This window comes from Haemaphysalis longicornis, unplaced genomic scaffold (genome assembly GCF_048455015.1).
Source record: "Haemaphysalis longicornis isolate Haplotype H1 unplaced genomic scaffold, Haemaphysalis longicornis Haplotype H1 scaffold_7, whole genome shotgun sequence".
Taxonomy (NCBI): Eukaryota; Metazoa; Arthropoda; class Arachnida; order Ixodida; family Ixodidae; genus Haemaphysalis; species Haemaphysalis longicornis.
In genome coordinates this window covers 57,536,476-57,548,604 of record NW_027526422.1, presented here as the reverse complement: position 1 = coordinate 57,548,604, position 12,129 = coordinate 57,536,476, and the positions used below count along the sequence as shown (strand labels likewise).

Sequence of the window (12,129 nt, the reverse complement as noted above, 5' to 3'; positions counted from 1 at the left end):
CCGCACGACCACGGCACGAGACGAGGAGCCTCGAAGAATTTGGTGTACCAACTGAGGCTTCCCACAAAGAGTGTCGTGTGTGTGCTTTCTTTTGGTCGTACTTGAGAGCTTGGAGCAGTGGTAACGCTTGCTTCTTGCGCACCGATCTTGGAGCCGAGGACAATAATGCTAGTGCTACAAGCAATGTAACCACAGCTCCCTTATTTGAGCCAACAAAAGCTATCGCACATCCCCGGTCTCCCCTGCGCAAGCCACGGGAGCTACGAATGGAATGGAATGCGCCAGAATTCTGGCGTTGATAACGCTTGCTCGTCACGCACCGATCTTGCTGACAAGCCACATTATGCTAATACTGGATGTGATGTAATCAGAGCTCCCTCATTTAACTCACACAAAGCTATCGCAGATCCCCGATATCCCCGATGAAAGCCGAACAAGCTACAAATGGATGAGCGCTTGGGAATAGAAATAGCTTGCAATTTGTCTCAAGGCAACCGATTACCGTAAGTTAAAAAGAAATTGATTGTTTTCTGCTGAAAGGAACGACCCCAAACCACGCGAAGACGGACGCTGCCGCTCGATTTCCGATGCTCTATCGCGCTGCGTCGACGCCGATATCTGGCGAGCGTAGACATCGGCGTCGCTCCAGTTTCAGCTCGCGTCGCCGTGCATTTCTGGCGACGCGACGTCGGCGCGAGAAAACGCTGAACGTACGCTGCATGTTTGGGCTGAGTGAAACCGAATACACCGACGTACTTAATAAAGTTTCGCGGATACGTCCGAAGTATCTTACGTCCGACGTATCTTTAAGAAATCTTGCGGGTACGTCCGACGTACCTTTAGACACAGCGTTTATATATATATATATATATATATATATATATATACGATAGAGAAGTCAAACTGAAAAACATAACAACATTTATTCTAACGTTTCGACCGGGGGCCGGTCTTTTTCAAAGATATATATATATATATCGTAAAAGGGGTGTAATATAAAACATAACAACTTTACTTCGAAAACATAACTTTACATTGACGTTTCGGACGGGGACCGTTCTTTATTTTATGTTTTCGAAGTAAAGTTGTAATGTTTTTTATTGCACCCCTTTTTAGTATTTAACCTTCACTAGCGTAACCGTTTATCATAAATGTATATAATATATATAGTATGGAAAGATAAAAATTCACACAGAGCGCGAAAAAATAAGGTTAGTAGAGACAGAGACACACGAGAAAGACGTAGAAAATAGAAATAAGTTTACTGACGTTTCAGGAAGAGGACTTCCTTTCTTCAGACTGAAGAAAGGAAGTCCGCTTCCTGAAGCGTCAGTAAACTTATTTCTATTTCCTACGTCTTTCTCTGAAGAAAGGAAGTCCTCTTCCTGAAACGTCAGTAAACTTATTTCTATTTCTACGTCTTTCTCGTGTGCCTCTGTCTCTACTAACCTTATATATATATATATATATATATATATATATATATATATATATATATATATATATATATATATTCATACATACATGCATACATACATACATACATAGATACATACATACATGCACATACACACACACATCCCAACGAGAGCAGCCACACGCTATGATGCTAAGGAAGTAGACGAAGTGTTTGCGGTACTAGACTTCGATAATGGGGATAATGTGAAGGTTAATTAATTGATTTGCGTTCTTCGGAGCTTCATGCTCACCCTATTTTTTGTCATACCTCACCCTCTACGATAAAATAAAACGCTGAGTGTGATGGGGCATCTACTCCAACATCTGAAACCCCACCCCGAGCAAAACCGCCACGAGGCTGGGTGAATCTGTGCAGTGATTCTGTTGCCCGTAATCGGCGAAATCCCGAAGGAAAGCTGCGCAATATGCTGGCGTGACGATGCACTTCCTGCGTGTTTGGGATGATTCCTCGATCTGGACATTTCCACGAGCTAGCTTACGGGCCTGAGCGCACGCCCCGTTATCTAACAAACGCCCCTGCAGCCGTTTTCGATAAGAACGTACGTCGTTGGCAGTGGTATTCGCAAACGCATTCACGTTAAAAGCAATAAGGTGTTTTTCCCTTTGCATTACTGATATAAGCTTATCTTGACGCTGCTTTTTCTTTGCCCCCACGCTGTACTAAGCTTTGCAGGACGTCCTATACCCCGATAAGGGAGGAACGTGACTCTTGGGGCAACAATGGTATTTCGATTAGAGCAAAATGCACAAACGCCCTCACTCATTGTGGCTTCACCGTATACGCTATAGTTAAACAATGGTGTATAGCATTCCATTGTGTGGAATACTTTTTCGCCCGGTGGAATTGAGCGTACGGCTGTAGCAGGTATTGCGTGAATACCTTTACAGGTGTGGACTGGTTTTTAGCAGGCTCTGACTTGTTTGTGAGAACTTGGCTTAAGGTTGTTCTTTGTCAATATTATGCCTTCTTTTAGGCATAAAATACCTCCAGTAGTACCCAGCCTCTCGTCAAGTTTTCGCGAGTGCGTGGGTGCCTGCGTGGACATTTTTATCGAAGATCTTACAAATAAAAGCACTCGCAAGTATGGGGTATTGAACGCAGATTCCAGGGACCCTGAAATCGGAATCGCCACAATTAACGACGTCACACTGGCACGGTGACGGGGCAGGAACAGGTACGGGTCAGTCGGTTGCCGACTCGTTTGGGGCGACCGTATGGCATCAAGAATGCTAAACGTTAATTCTTTCTCTCACACTCTGCGTACAATGCAGGACACACACAACATTGCGGGATTCGCCCGAGAATGAATAGAAGCTCCGCGCTCCATGCTCCGTCTTCCTTGCGTGCGGGGCTACATTGTAAGATAGGTCACTCACATTTTAAATGCTTCAGCATTTCTGTGTAAACTCAACGAGTAAATCCGCCCGTCCGTCTGTAGCACTTGATTAGTACCACTTTTGCTCCCTTATCAGTTAGCTTATATTGTTCCGAAAGATGCCTTCCCTGCAGGCGGCGTTGCATGAAATTTTGCTCGGGGTGGGTGCCGAGATTGCACCTCGACCTCCCTAATATGATTTTTCAAATAATTAAAATATTTATAACATTTACATAACTATTAACTGATAATACACATAACTATAACTGAAAATATTATCTATTCACTGGAAATACACAGCTATTACCTACCAAGAACAAGAAAAAAATATTTCATAAACAAAATTATTCTCATGCTCCGAGAATTCTGGCAGACTTGCTATCACTCAGCAAATGTAGCGCAGCAGAAACACACGGGACGGAAAGAATGCACACGGGCGAGCGCTCACTTCCAACTGATTCTTTATTCACATGACAGCAAATATATATGCTTAGCCTTAGCAGGAACAATAAAAAGAGGAAAAACACAACAACAAAAACAAAAAAGGGCCCATCTCCCCGCGAGGGGGACTCGAGTAAATGCGTCGCATAGGGGGTGGGTGTATTGCGTTAACGTTTAGTGTTTGGGGAGTTGGTGGTAGTGAATGCGTTGTATCAGCAGCTTCTTGGCGTAGTTTGAATGAGTCAAGGATATCAGGCGCGTTCGTAGCCTTTCATTCTGTGTCGGTTTTGTGGCGCAGTGGGAAGAGCACCATGTACCTCGCGTTCCGCCCACAGGTAGTGAATGCGTTGTATCAGCAGCTTCTTGACGTAGTTTGAATGAGTCAAGGATATAAGGCGCGTTCGTAGCCTTTGTTTCTGTGTCGGCTTTGTGGCGCAGTGGGTAGAGCACCATGTACCTTGCGTTCCACCCGCAGGGTCGTGGGATCGAAACCAGGCGCCGGTAAGTATTATTTTTTTACATAGTGTAGGGGGAGGGGTGCGGACCTGTTGTTGAGAGCGAGGAGGGTAGCGTGATGCAGGAGAGGAAGAGGGGGGGAGAGGGCGCTCCTGGAACGGCTGTTGCGGACGCCGAGGCACGCCAACGCCGGGTGACATCGTGAGTTAAAGAAATGCTCTGCATTTAAAAAACTGGTAAAGAAGGAACGAGTACACCCAACACGCGCCAAACATTTTGACAATCACAGTGGCCTGTCGCGTATGGCATCACATTGCAGGAAATGTAGTTCACGGTCAGATACCGCAACCGACGGTTTGCTAACACAGTCGTTCCTTTCAGTTGGAACAATCAGTTGGAAGTGAGCACTCGTCCGTGTGTATTCTTTCCGTCCCGTGTGTTTCTGCTGCGCTACATTTGATCACTATGAATTACCAACTATCCCAGTCTACAGCTTTACTTTGCTACCACTGCTTGAAATTTTCAGTTTTGTCGTCACAAGAGCCAATATCACTTGAAGAAATATGGAAATGTAGAACAAACATATACATATATGCTTAAGAAACGTGGAAGCAAGAAACATGGAAGTAGATAACTAATTCATCTAAAACTAACAAAGCACGGAACGGACTTTATTGCCGCTTTGTCATACAAGAGTATTTTTTTTCTTCATTTTTGCACACATGCGACGGTTAGGGACAAATCTTAAACGTCTGTCTTTTAAGCCAATATATCGCGTAGGAGCAGCTTGTCAACCGTCGCGTACTGCGGATAATTGCGCCAAAATTAGTCTCTCTCTCTCTCTCACACACACACACACACACACACACACACACACACACACACACACACACACACACACACACACACACACACACACACACACACACACACACACACACACACACACACACACACACACACACACACACACACACACACACACACACACACACACACACACACACACACACACACACACACACACACACACACACACACACACACACACACACACACACACACACACACACACACACACACACACACACACACACACACACACACACACACACACACACACACACACACACACACACACACACACACACACACACACACACACACACACACACACACACACACACACACACACACACACACACACACACACACACACACACACACACACACACACACACACACACACACACACACACACACACACACACACACACACACACACACACACACACACACACACACACACACACACACACACACACACACACACACACACACACACACACACACACACACACACACACACACACACACACACACACACACACACACACACACACACACACACACACACACACACACACACACACACACACACACACACACACACACACACACACACACACACACACACACACACACACACACACACACACACACACACACACACACACACACACACACACACACACACACACACACACACACACACACACACACACACACACACACACACACACACACACACACACGCACGCACGCACGCACGCACGCACGCACGCACGCACGCACGCACGCACGCACGCACGCACGCACGCACGCACGCACGCACGCACGCACGCACGCACGCACGCACGCACGCACGCACGCACGCACGCACGCACGCACGCACGCACGCACGCACACGCACGCACGCACGCACGCACGCACGCACGCACGCACGCACGCACGCACGCACGCAATACGTCAAAAGTTACACTCGCGGTGGAACATGCGACAGGGTTATACTTTGATCAAGGCAAAAGTGTCACTGGCAACACAATATTCGCTGCTGCTGAGCCGCACGTGCGGCAAGACGCGTATTTTTGTCGCTGTGGCAATAGATCGTTTTGCCGATCAGCAGCAGCAAATGCGCAGGTAAATTCGCGCAATGTAGAAAGGGGCTGGGCTGGGGGGGTTAGACGAAGTCCGGAGTCTAGCGCACTGGTTTCCGGCGGCGGCCCTGGTTGCGTGGAGGTACTGAAGCAGCCATGCCCGCGGTTACGCCCGTGAATCTCCGTTTGTTCTGCAGCAACTCTCCGTAGCGCTGCGGAGCGCGCGTTTGCAGAACAACCTCGTGGATGAAGGCATCGCATAGGAGGCCTTCATCGCATAGGAGGCCTTCATAGGAGGCCTTCATAACAGGTCACCAAGGGAGAGTAGGCGCGCATTCCGGGCAGGATTTCTGGGGTTCTATAGAGAAAATCCCAGGATGCTTTCCGTCGCAGGTGGTTGCCTTGGTCGCCGCGCGTGACAGCGCGACCAAATTTCGGGAATGGGGGGGGGGGGGTGCGTGCTGGAGCCTTACAATTCCCCTCTCTACGCTCCTGCTTCCCTGGAATGCATATTTAAGCAGTAGTGAGGCCGACTTTAAAGGGGATGGGTGTTTAGCGCTCTGTAGGAATACCTGAGGTCTTATGAACGTATTTAATAAAACCATACACCACTACGCCTAATGATGTCAGTGGTTAACGCGAAGCTTTCTGGTGGCGCATTCCTTGGTTTTCGTTTTAGTTTCTACTTTGGCACGTTGAGCATTGCATGCAGTTTGTTTATACTTTAGATCGCCTCGGCTTTGACCCTTCGCCATTTGATTTCGCGCGAAAAAAGCTTCGTGTTCCGCAACCATCATGATCAGACGAAGAGGTGCATGATTTTTCTAATTTTGCACATCCACGCGCCCCTCTGCAAATTCAAACTCCTTTGGCCGTGACGGAATGGTGCAATACTGTAGACGTCACCTTCATAACGTGAGGGACCCAGGTTGGACTCCAAGCACGGGAAGCGTTTTTTTCTTTCATTGCACCTACGATCATCAGCATCATCGTTTGCTACAGTTGGCTTTCCTGCAGTGCGTTTTCAATGCGACATACGCCACCAGTGAGACATAGAAAACTTGGATTTAGAAGGTTCTAGAGCATTCGTACCTGGGCCGAGGAATGCTTCCCGAACGCAGTATTTGCACTCGAGATTCTGAGACAGTTCTTGAAGTCGAGGAAATTATACCCGAAATGGTCAATCGTTTCCTCTTTTTTTTACAAAAGCCGCACGTTGCCGGTGGCGCTATGCGTGTGCCGTGTGAATAAATAAAAAAAAATACCAGTCGAGGATATCAGTGAAGTTCTCGTCGTCGTTGTTGTAGTTGATGGTAAATAATGGGGGGACCTAGCCTTGTAAGGTGTGCCGGTGATTTCTCCACCCGATCAGCATCTTTTTAATGCTGTGCTGGGAAACTTGAAGACTTGTTTCCTTCAAATGTTGCTTTACCAGGCGCAAGATGTCTGTTCTTATAATCTAAAGTTCATTAGGCAATATAAACGCCCTGCTTACAATTATGTTCGCACACGCGAGAGTAGCGAGGGTTCCTTTTTTTCCCTGACGGATGTATTGCAATGCGCAGTCGCAATGACACCCATCGGCGGGCCAGGAAGCTGAGTGCTCACTGACGCCGTCACGAAGGAGTTGCAGCGCAGCATGCCATGCTGTCGAGGCCTGCCGGCCTCGGGACCGGACAGTTCCCGCTCCTGGCTGGTGGCGGTGGCCTGCTCGTGGAACCTGCTGTGGAGCAGCCTGGTTCGCCGCTCCTCGGGAGTCATCTACGTGGCACTGGTGGACACCTTCGGAGTGAACCGCGAACAGACAAGCTGGACGCTTAGCGTCAGCATCAGCCTCGCATGGCTTTTAGGCGAGTTGCTCTAAGAACCACTTTGTGTGAACGTCAAACAAGGCGAAACACCTCACCGAAATCTCAACGGAAACAAAGTTTACCGCCAGGCGTAGTGAGTGAGTCTGTTGGAGAAGGAATCATCAAGAGGCTGAATTTATGTCTTAAAGAGGGATAAGCGGAAGTTTTCGCATGCATATTGAGAGAGAATGGTTGGGTCGACCGTAAATTCAGGCGCTCTGGCGAAGAAAGAGCCGCACGCGGTGATCATGATTATGTAGAGGCGATGATGATGACAGGAGTCAAGAATTAGTATTGATGATAAAGTACAGATGATGATGAAATTCTATGAGGTTCGAAACACTGTATTACAATATATTTAACGGTAAAATGTCGGCACCTCACTGCCTATTTTTATTCCTCAAAAACGCTTGGAAAAGCTCCGCCAATTGCGTTTCACCATTCGCGATTTGTGACGTAAGAAATCTTATCGCGGGAAAGTGCATGGGGAGGTGATTTTTGTTCTCACGCTTTTAGAATTTTCTTTTGATAGACAACCGCTACTGCCACTGATGATACATTTATATTCATGTGGCGTCGTTTACCCTGTCGCGAAATTCATGTCCCTCCTTGACGGGTTTTCTTGCCGCTCGCCATTTTTTGGCCGAGAGGAGTCGTACCGCGTAGCGAAGGAATGTTTTCGCCGCCATTGTCGCACCCGGGTCGGCTGGCCATGTGTTTCGGGGAGAGAGGTGGGCGAGAGTGCCCCGGCCTACGAAAGGCTGCGCCCCGCGAATTCTTGGAAGACGCACGGCCCGGTGGACTGTGTGCGTGGTGCAGTGCGGGGTTTGCGGGGAGAATGGCTGAGAACTGGCGGTGGCCGGACGGACGGCCGGGTCGCGGCGTCGGCCTTGAGGGCTGTGCTGGGGAGGCCGAGTGACGACGGCGGTGAACTCCGGGCCCCCGAAGATCGCTTCGAGGAGGTGAAAGTGCGCGGCCGGAGTTCGCCCAAATTGCGTCGCTGATGAGCGGCGCCCCAGCACAGATGACCGACAGCCTCCGTCACCCCGGCGAGACCATCAGCCGGACCGCAGCTAAGACGTTCTCCCCTTCTCTACTTTCCTTCGGACTCTTTCTAATCATCTTCTCTGTTGTATTTCTCTAAGTGGACCGCACGGGCTTCTTATCCACCTCCTTCAGTGCACCACGCTGTATGTGTTCTTCGCGGGCCTTTGTTAGCAGTTGGGGGAAACCTCCAACCCCGCCTATTGTATACTCTACTATCCCCTTCATTTACTGTCACCTCCTTCTTGTGCTCGTAACGGCGAGTACCGTTTCATTTATTCTCATCAATGTGCTTAATGTCGGTCTCTTGGCAGCTCTGACCCCGACGGGGTGTCAACGGCAGTGTTATTAAGTCGTCAAACCTTCTGTCTGTCTGTTTTGAATTTCCTGTGAATGTTAAGAAAGTAAACGTCCTTTGTTTTGAAACTGTTATCCCGTGCCCCGTCTCGTGCCTCGCGCCAGCGGCCAATCAGGCGTGGACCTATCGCCGGTTAGCAGGACCGAACCACATACTTTATTCGTATCCAGGGGGGAGTTGTTTGTCGCTCCTCCCGTCCGAGACATCGGCCACTAAATTACTTCTCAATTCTGTGACAAACTACCCTTTAAAGAGATTTCACTAAAAGCTTTAGTTTCTCAGCTCCTTAAAGCGGTGTAAAAGGTTAGTCGTCAATAGCATAAAATTGCCTTTTCTATGGCCATCAAATTGGTGGAACGACATAAATTGTACCATTTTTAAAAATAATTTTGTTTGATTCTGTTGCTCTGTTTTTAAAAGTGGTTGTCGAATTCGTCTGCGGCTTCGGTCGAAAAAAAAATGGCGAAAACCAGCTTTATTCGACATGTGATGGCACATGGGCCGACCGATGACGCCCAAAATTTTTGAAGTGCAGTTGCAAAAGATGGAAAGCAAATGATACGTATCTGGAATTTGCATTACTTAAAGGAACCCTGCAACACGTTTTTCAACTTTTTAAATTAAAATCTTAAATGCGTGCAGAACGTAGTCACCCAGCCCACTCAGTACTTATATTAGGGGGTCACCAAGTACCTCTGCCAAAAATTACTGCTCTATGCCCATCAGATAACTTGGAAACTCGCTCAAAATATTTGCTCTCTTTCCCGGTCTTGACGTTCTTGGACGGCTCGAATTACGTCGTTAAGACCATTTAGTGGCTGTTGGCCGGTTTTCCTTCAGTTGCAGCAATGAACGCTTTTCGATAGCAACTTTAAAAAATAAAGCCACAAAAACAAAGCAGAAATGGAAGGCGTATCTGGTGCGACGAGGAAATCACGCAGTGCCGCTCCGTGCTGGCGATAACTATAGCAATAACAGTCGTTCCAGACGCGATGGAAAGAATAAAAGCGCTTATAGAAAGTGTTGCAGGGTCCCTTTAAAACTCGCCGCAGGTGGGATTCACCACACAACTTCACAATGTCCAATCATTGGGACCAAATGTGCGAATTGGCAAATGACAAGGACCAGCATGGAATTAGAGCGAAAAATAGTATCTGCGCTGTGACAACAGCGCAAGGCGTGCATGTGCGCTGTAGTCACCGCTCAGATACTATTTTTATTGGTCCTCGCCGGAGTTGGTCTTCAGGGTCGGTGCTGGCCAGGTGGGCCTCCCACTGCCCCTTGCTTGGTTAGGTAATGAGCCTTCTGGTATCGTTCATTCGCAGGTCCCGTCATTGGCGCGCTCACAAAGTGCGTGCCGCTGATGGCACTGTCGATAGCAGGCACAGCGGTATGCAGCGTGAGCGCCATTGGCTGCGTATTCGCAGGAGATATGACGGCTGTCTTTCTGCTCCTGGGGATCTGCGCCGGTAAGTTGGGCACTTTTTTGGCAAAACTACTCCCGTGTCACCAGAATCATGAAAAGACAATCATTGTGTGTCGCACCTCCCCCCTCCCCCTACTTCCTAAAAAAATTAACAGTTCTCAGCGGCAGCCATCTCGCGAGTAGCTCGGATTTTACCCATAGATAACCAGGCTACACCGCTACTAATCCATGACTGTTTAGAGAAGCTTGCAAACTAAAAGTGCGTCCACCCTTCGCTGAGAGTGCGTCCAATCGATCGCCAAACCTTCAAAGACCCAAATGGCAAACAAAGAACGCAGCCGTGCGACCCGTGCGACCCGCAGTAACATCTACAAACGATATAAATGTATACCGATACGTGGTTTATGTACTGCTTCGTCATGATCGATGATTTTATTGCCTTATCTAGAACCGTTCCCTTTTCGTGATTTTCAAGTAACCGTTTTGACACAATGGAAGCCCGGTTTCCCGCGCTCGCCCTATGTCCAGGGGTCTTATCATAGCATTTCCGTCGACCAACCGGTCTATGGAGAAATGCATTCGTGTTGTGACAGGACGCAATGGGTCCCACTAATGTAGCTTTCTCTTTAAAAAGTTCTATATAAAAGCCCCCAGTGATCCGAGTTCGGCCGTGGTTTAGGTGCTGACGTCTAGCCCTTTCTCGACAAGCGCTGCCTAACGGCTTTTCTTTTGTTATGATCCGAACCACGGCGTACAGTTAAATCTCGATGTAACGAACCTCTATGTAATGAATTCCTGGATTTAACGAAGTTTTTCAATGCCACATTTCTACCTTCATCGAAGCCCATGCGTTAGCGACCTCTATGTAGCGAAGGAGTTGCTATGGTTAACCTGTATGTAACAAATTCGCTACGCTGATGAGTCAAGGTTTCTTGCCGTTTTTCTGAAAAATCGGCCGGCGAAATGCACTAATTTAGCGAATTTCGCCCGCACCGCAATCTTTCGTGCGTTTTCACGTGTGAGTGCGATGCCGGTTAGGTGCTAGGCCTGCCTGTCGGCTTGTAGTCGCGTGTGTCTCCTGATATCTGTGGTATGGGTTCGTGGATGATTTCTGCTGCCTGAATACGAAAAGATTTGTCTTTTCAAGAGAAGCTCGCAATTTTAAATGCCGTCTCCGCCGGCGAGAAAGAAGAACGTCACCACCCGGTACAGTGTCCCAGCTAACGCACGTTCACCAATTTTGACTGCAGAAAGGGCACGAAGTTCGCGAAAAGGCGCCCTTTCAGCATAAGTTTGGTTTTTGAAACGCGTTAAGGTAACGAAAAGTACCAAAAAACAAAAGTGATACTTAGTTACGTTTTTGAATTGTGGGGCCGTGTACAAGCAGCAAACGCCAATCACGCAGTTTTTCAGCGTGAAATATATCCTTGAACAAGGTGGAGTTAAGCATCACTGATGCCTAGTATATTGATTTCCTTCCCGCTTCATTCCCGCGAGCTTCAACGCCAAACCTGCATACGAAAACCTGGATGTAACGAGAAAATGCGAATTTTTGTCAACTTTTTTATATCCAGGTTTAACTGTATTTGATTTCCTCCCACCGTAGTGCGTAGTGAGATCCATAAAGGGTGGGGGAGGTGTTGGCATGCTGCTCTCGCTGCGTGAGATTTGCTTGTTCTTCTGAGACCCCACTCGATAGCTCAACTGCAGTGCGTTATCTTGTCTACAGGCGTGTAACAGAAACAAAAACGGACGTTGACCG

General features: G+C 48.0%; 1 protein-coding gene across 3 annotated transcripts in view; it reads left to right on the top strand.

The window, feature by feature from the left end:
* The window catches only part of LOC144145722 (uncharacterized), a 44,461-nt gene that overhangs the window by 9,266 nt on the left and 23,066 nt on the right, over positions 1 to 12,129 (top strand). For all 3 annotated transcript variants that reach the window (XM_077677420.1, XM_077677421.1, XM_077677419.1), the window contains exons 2-3: positions 7,255 to 7,539; positions 10,267 to 10,410. In XM_077677420.1, the coding sequence (XP_077533546.1) occupies positions 7,329 to 7,539; positions 10,267 to 10,410 (355 nt within the window). In that variant the 5' untranslated portion in view covers positions 7,255 to 7,328. The remainder of the gene's footprint in view (positions 1 to 7,254; positions 7,540 to 10,266; positions 10,411 to 12,129) is intronic.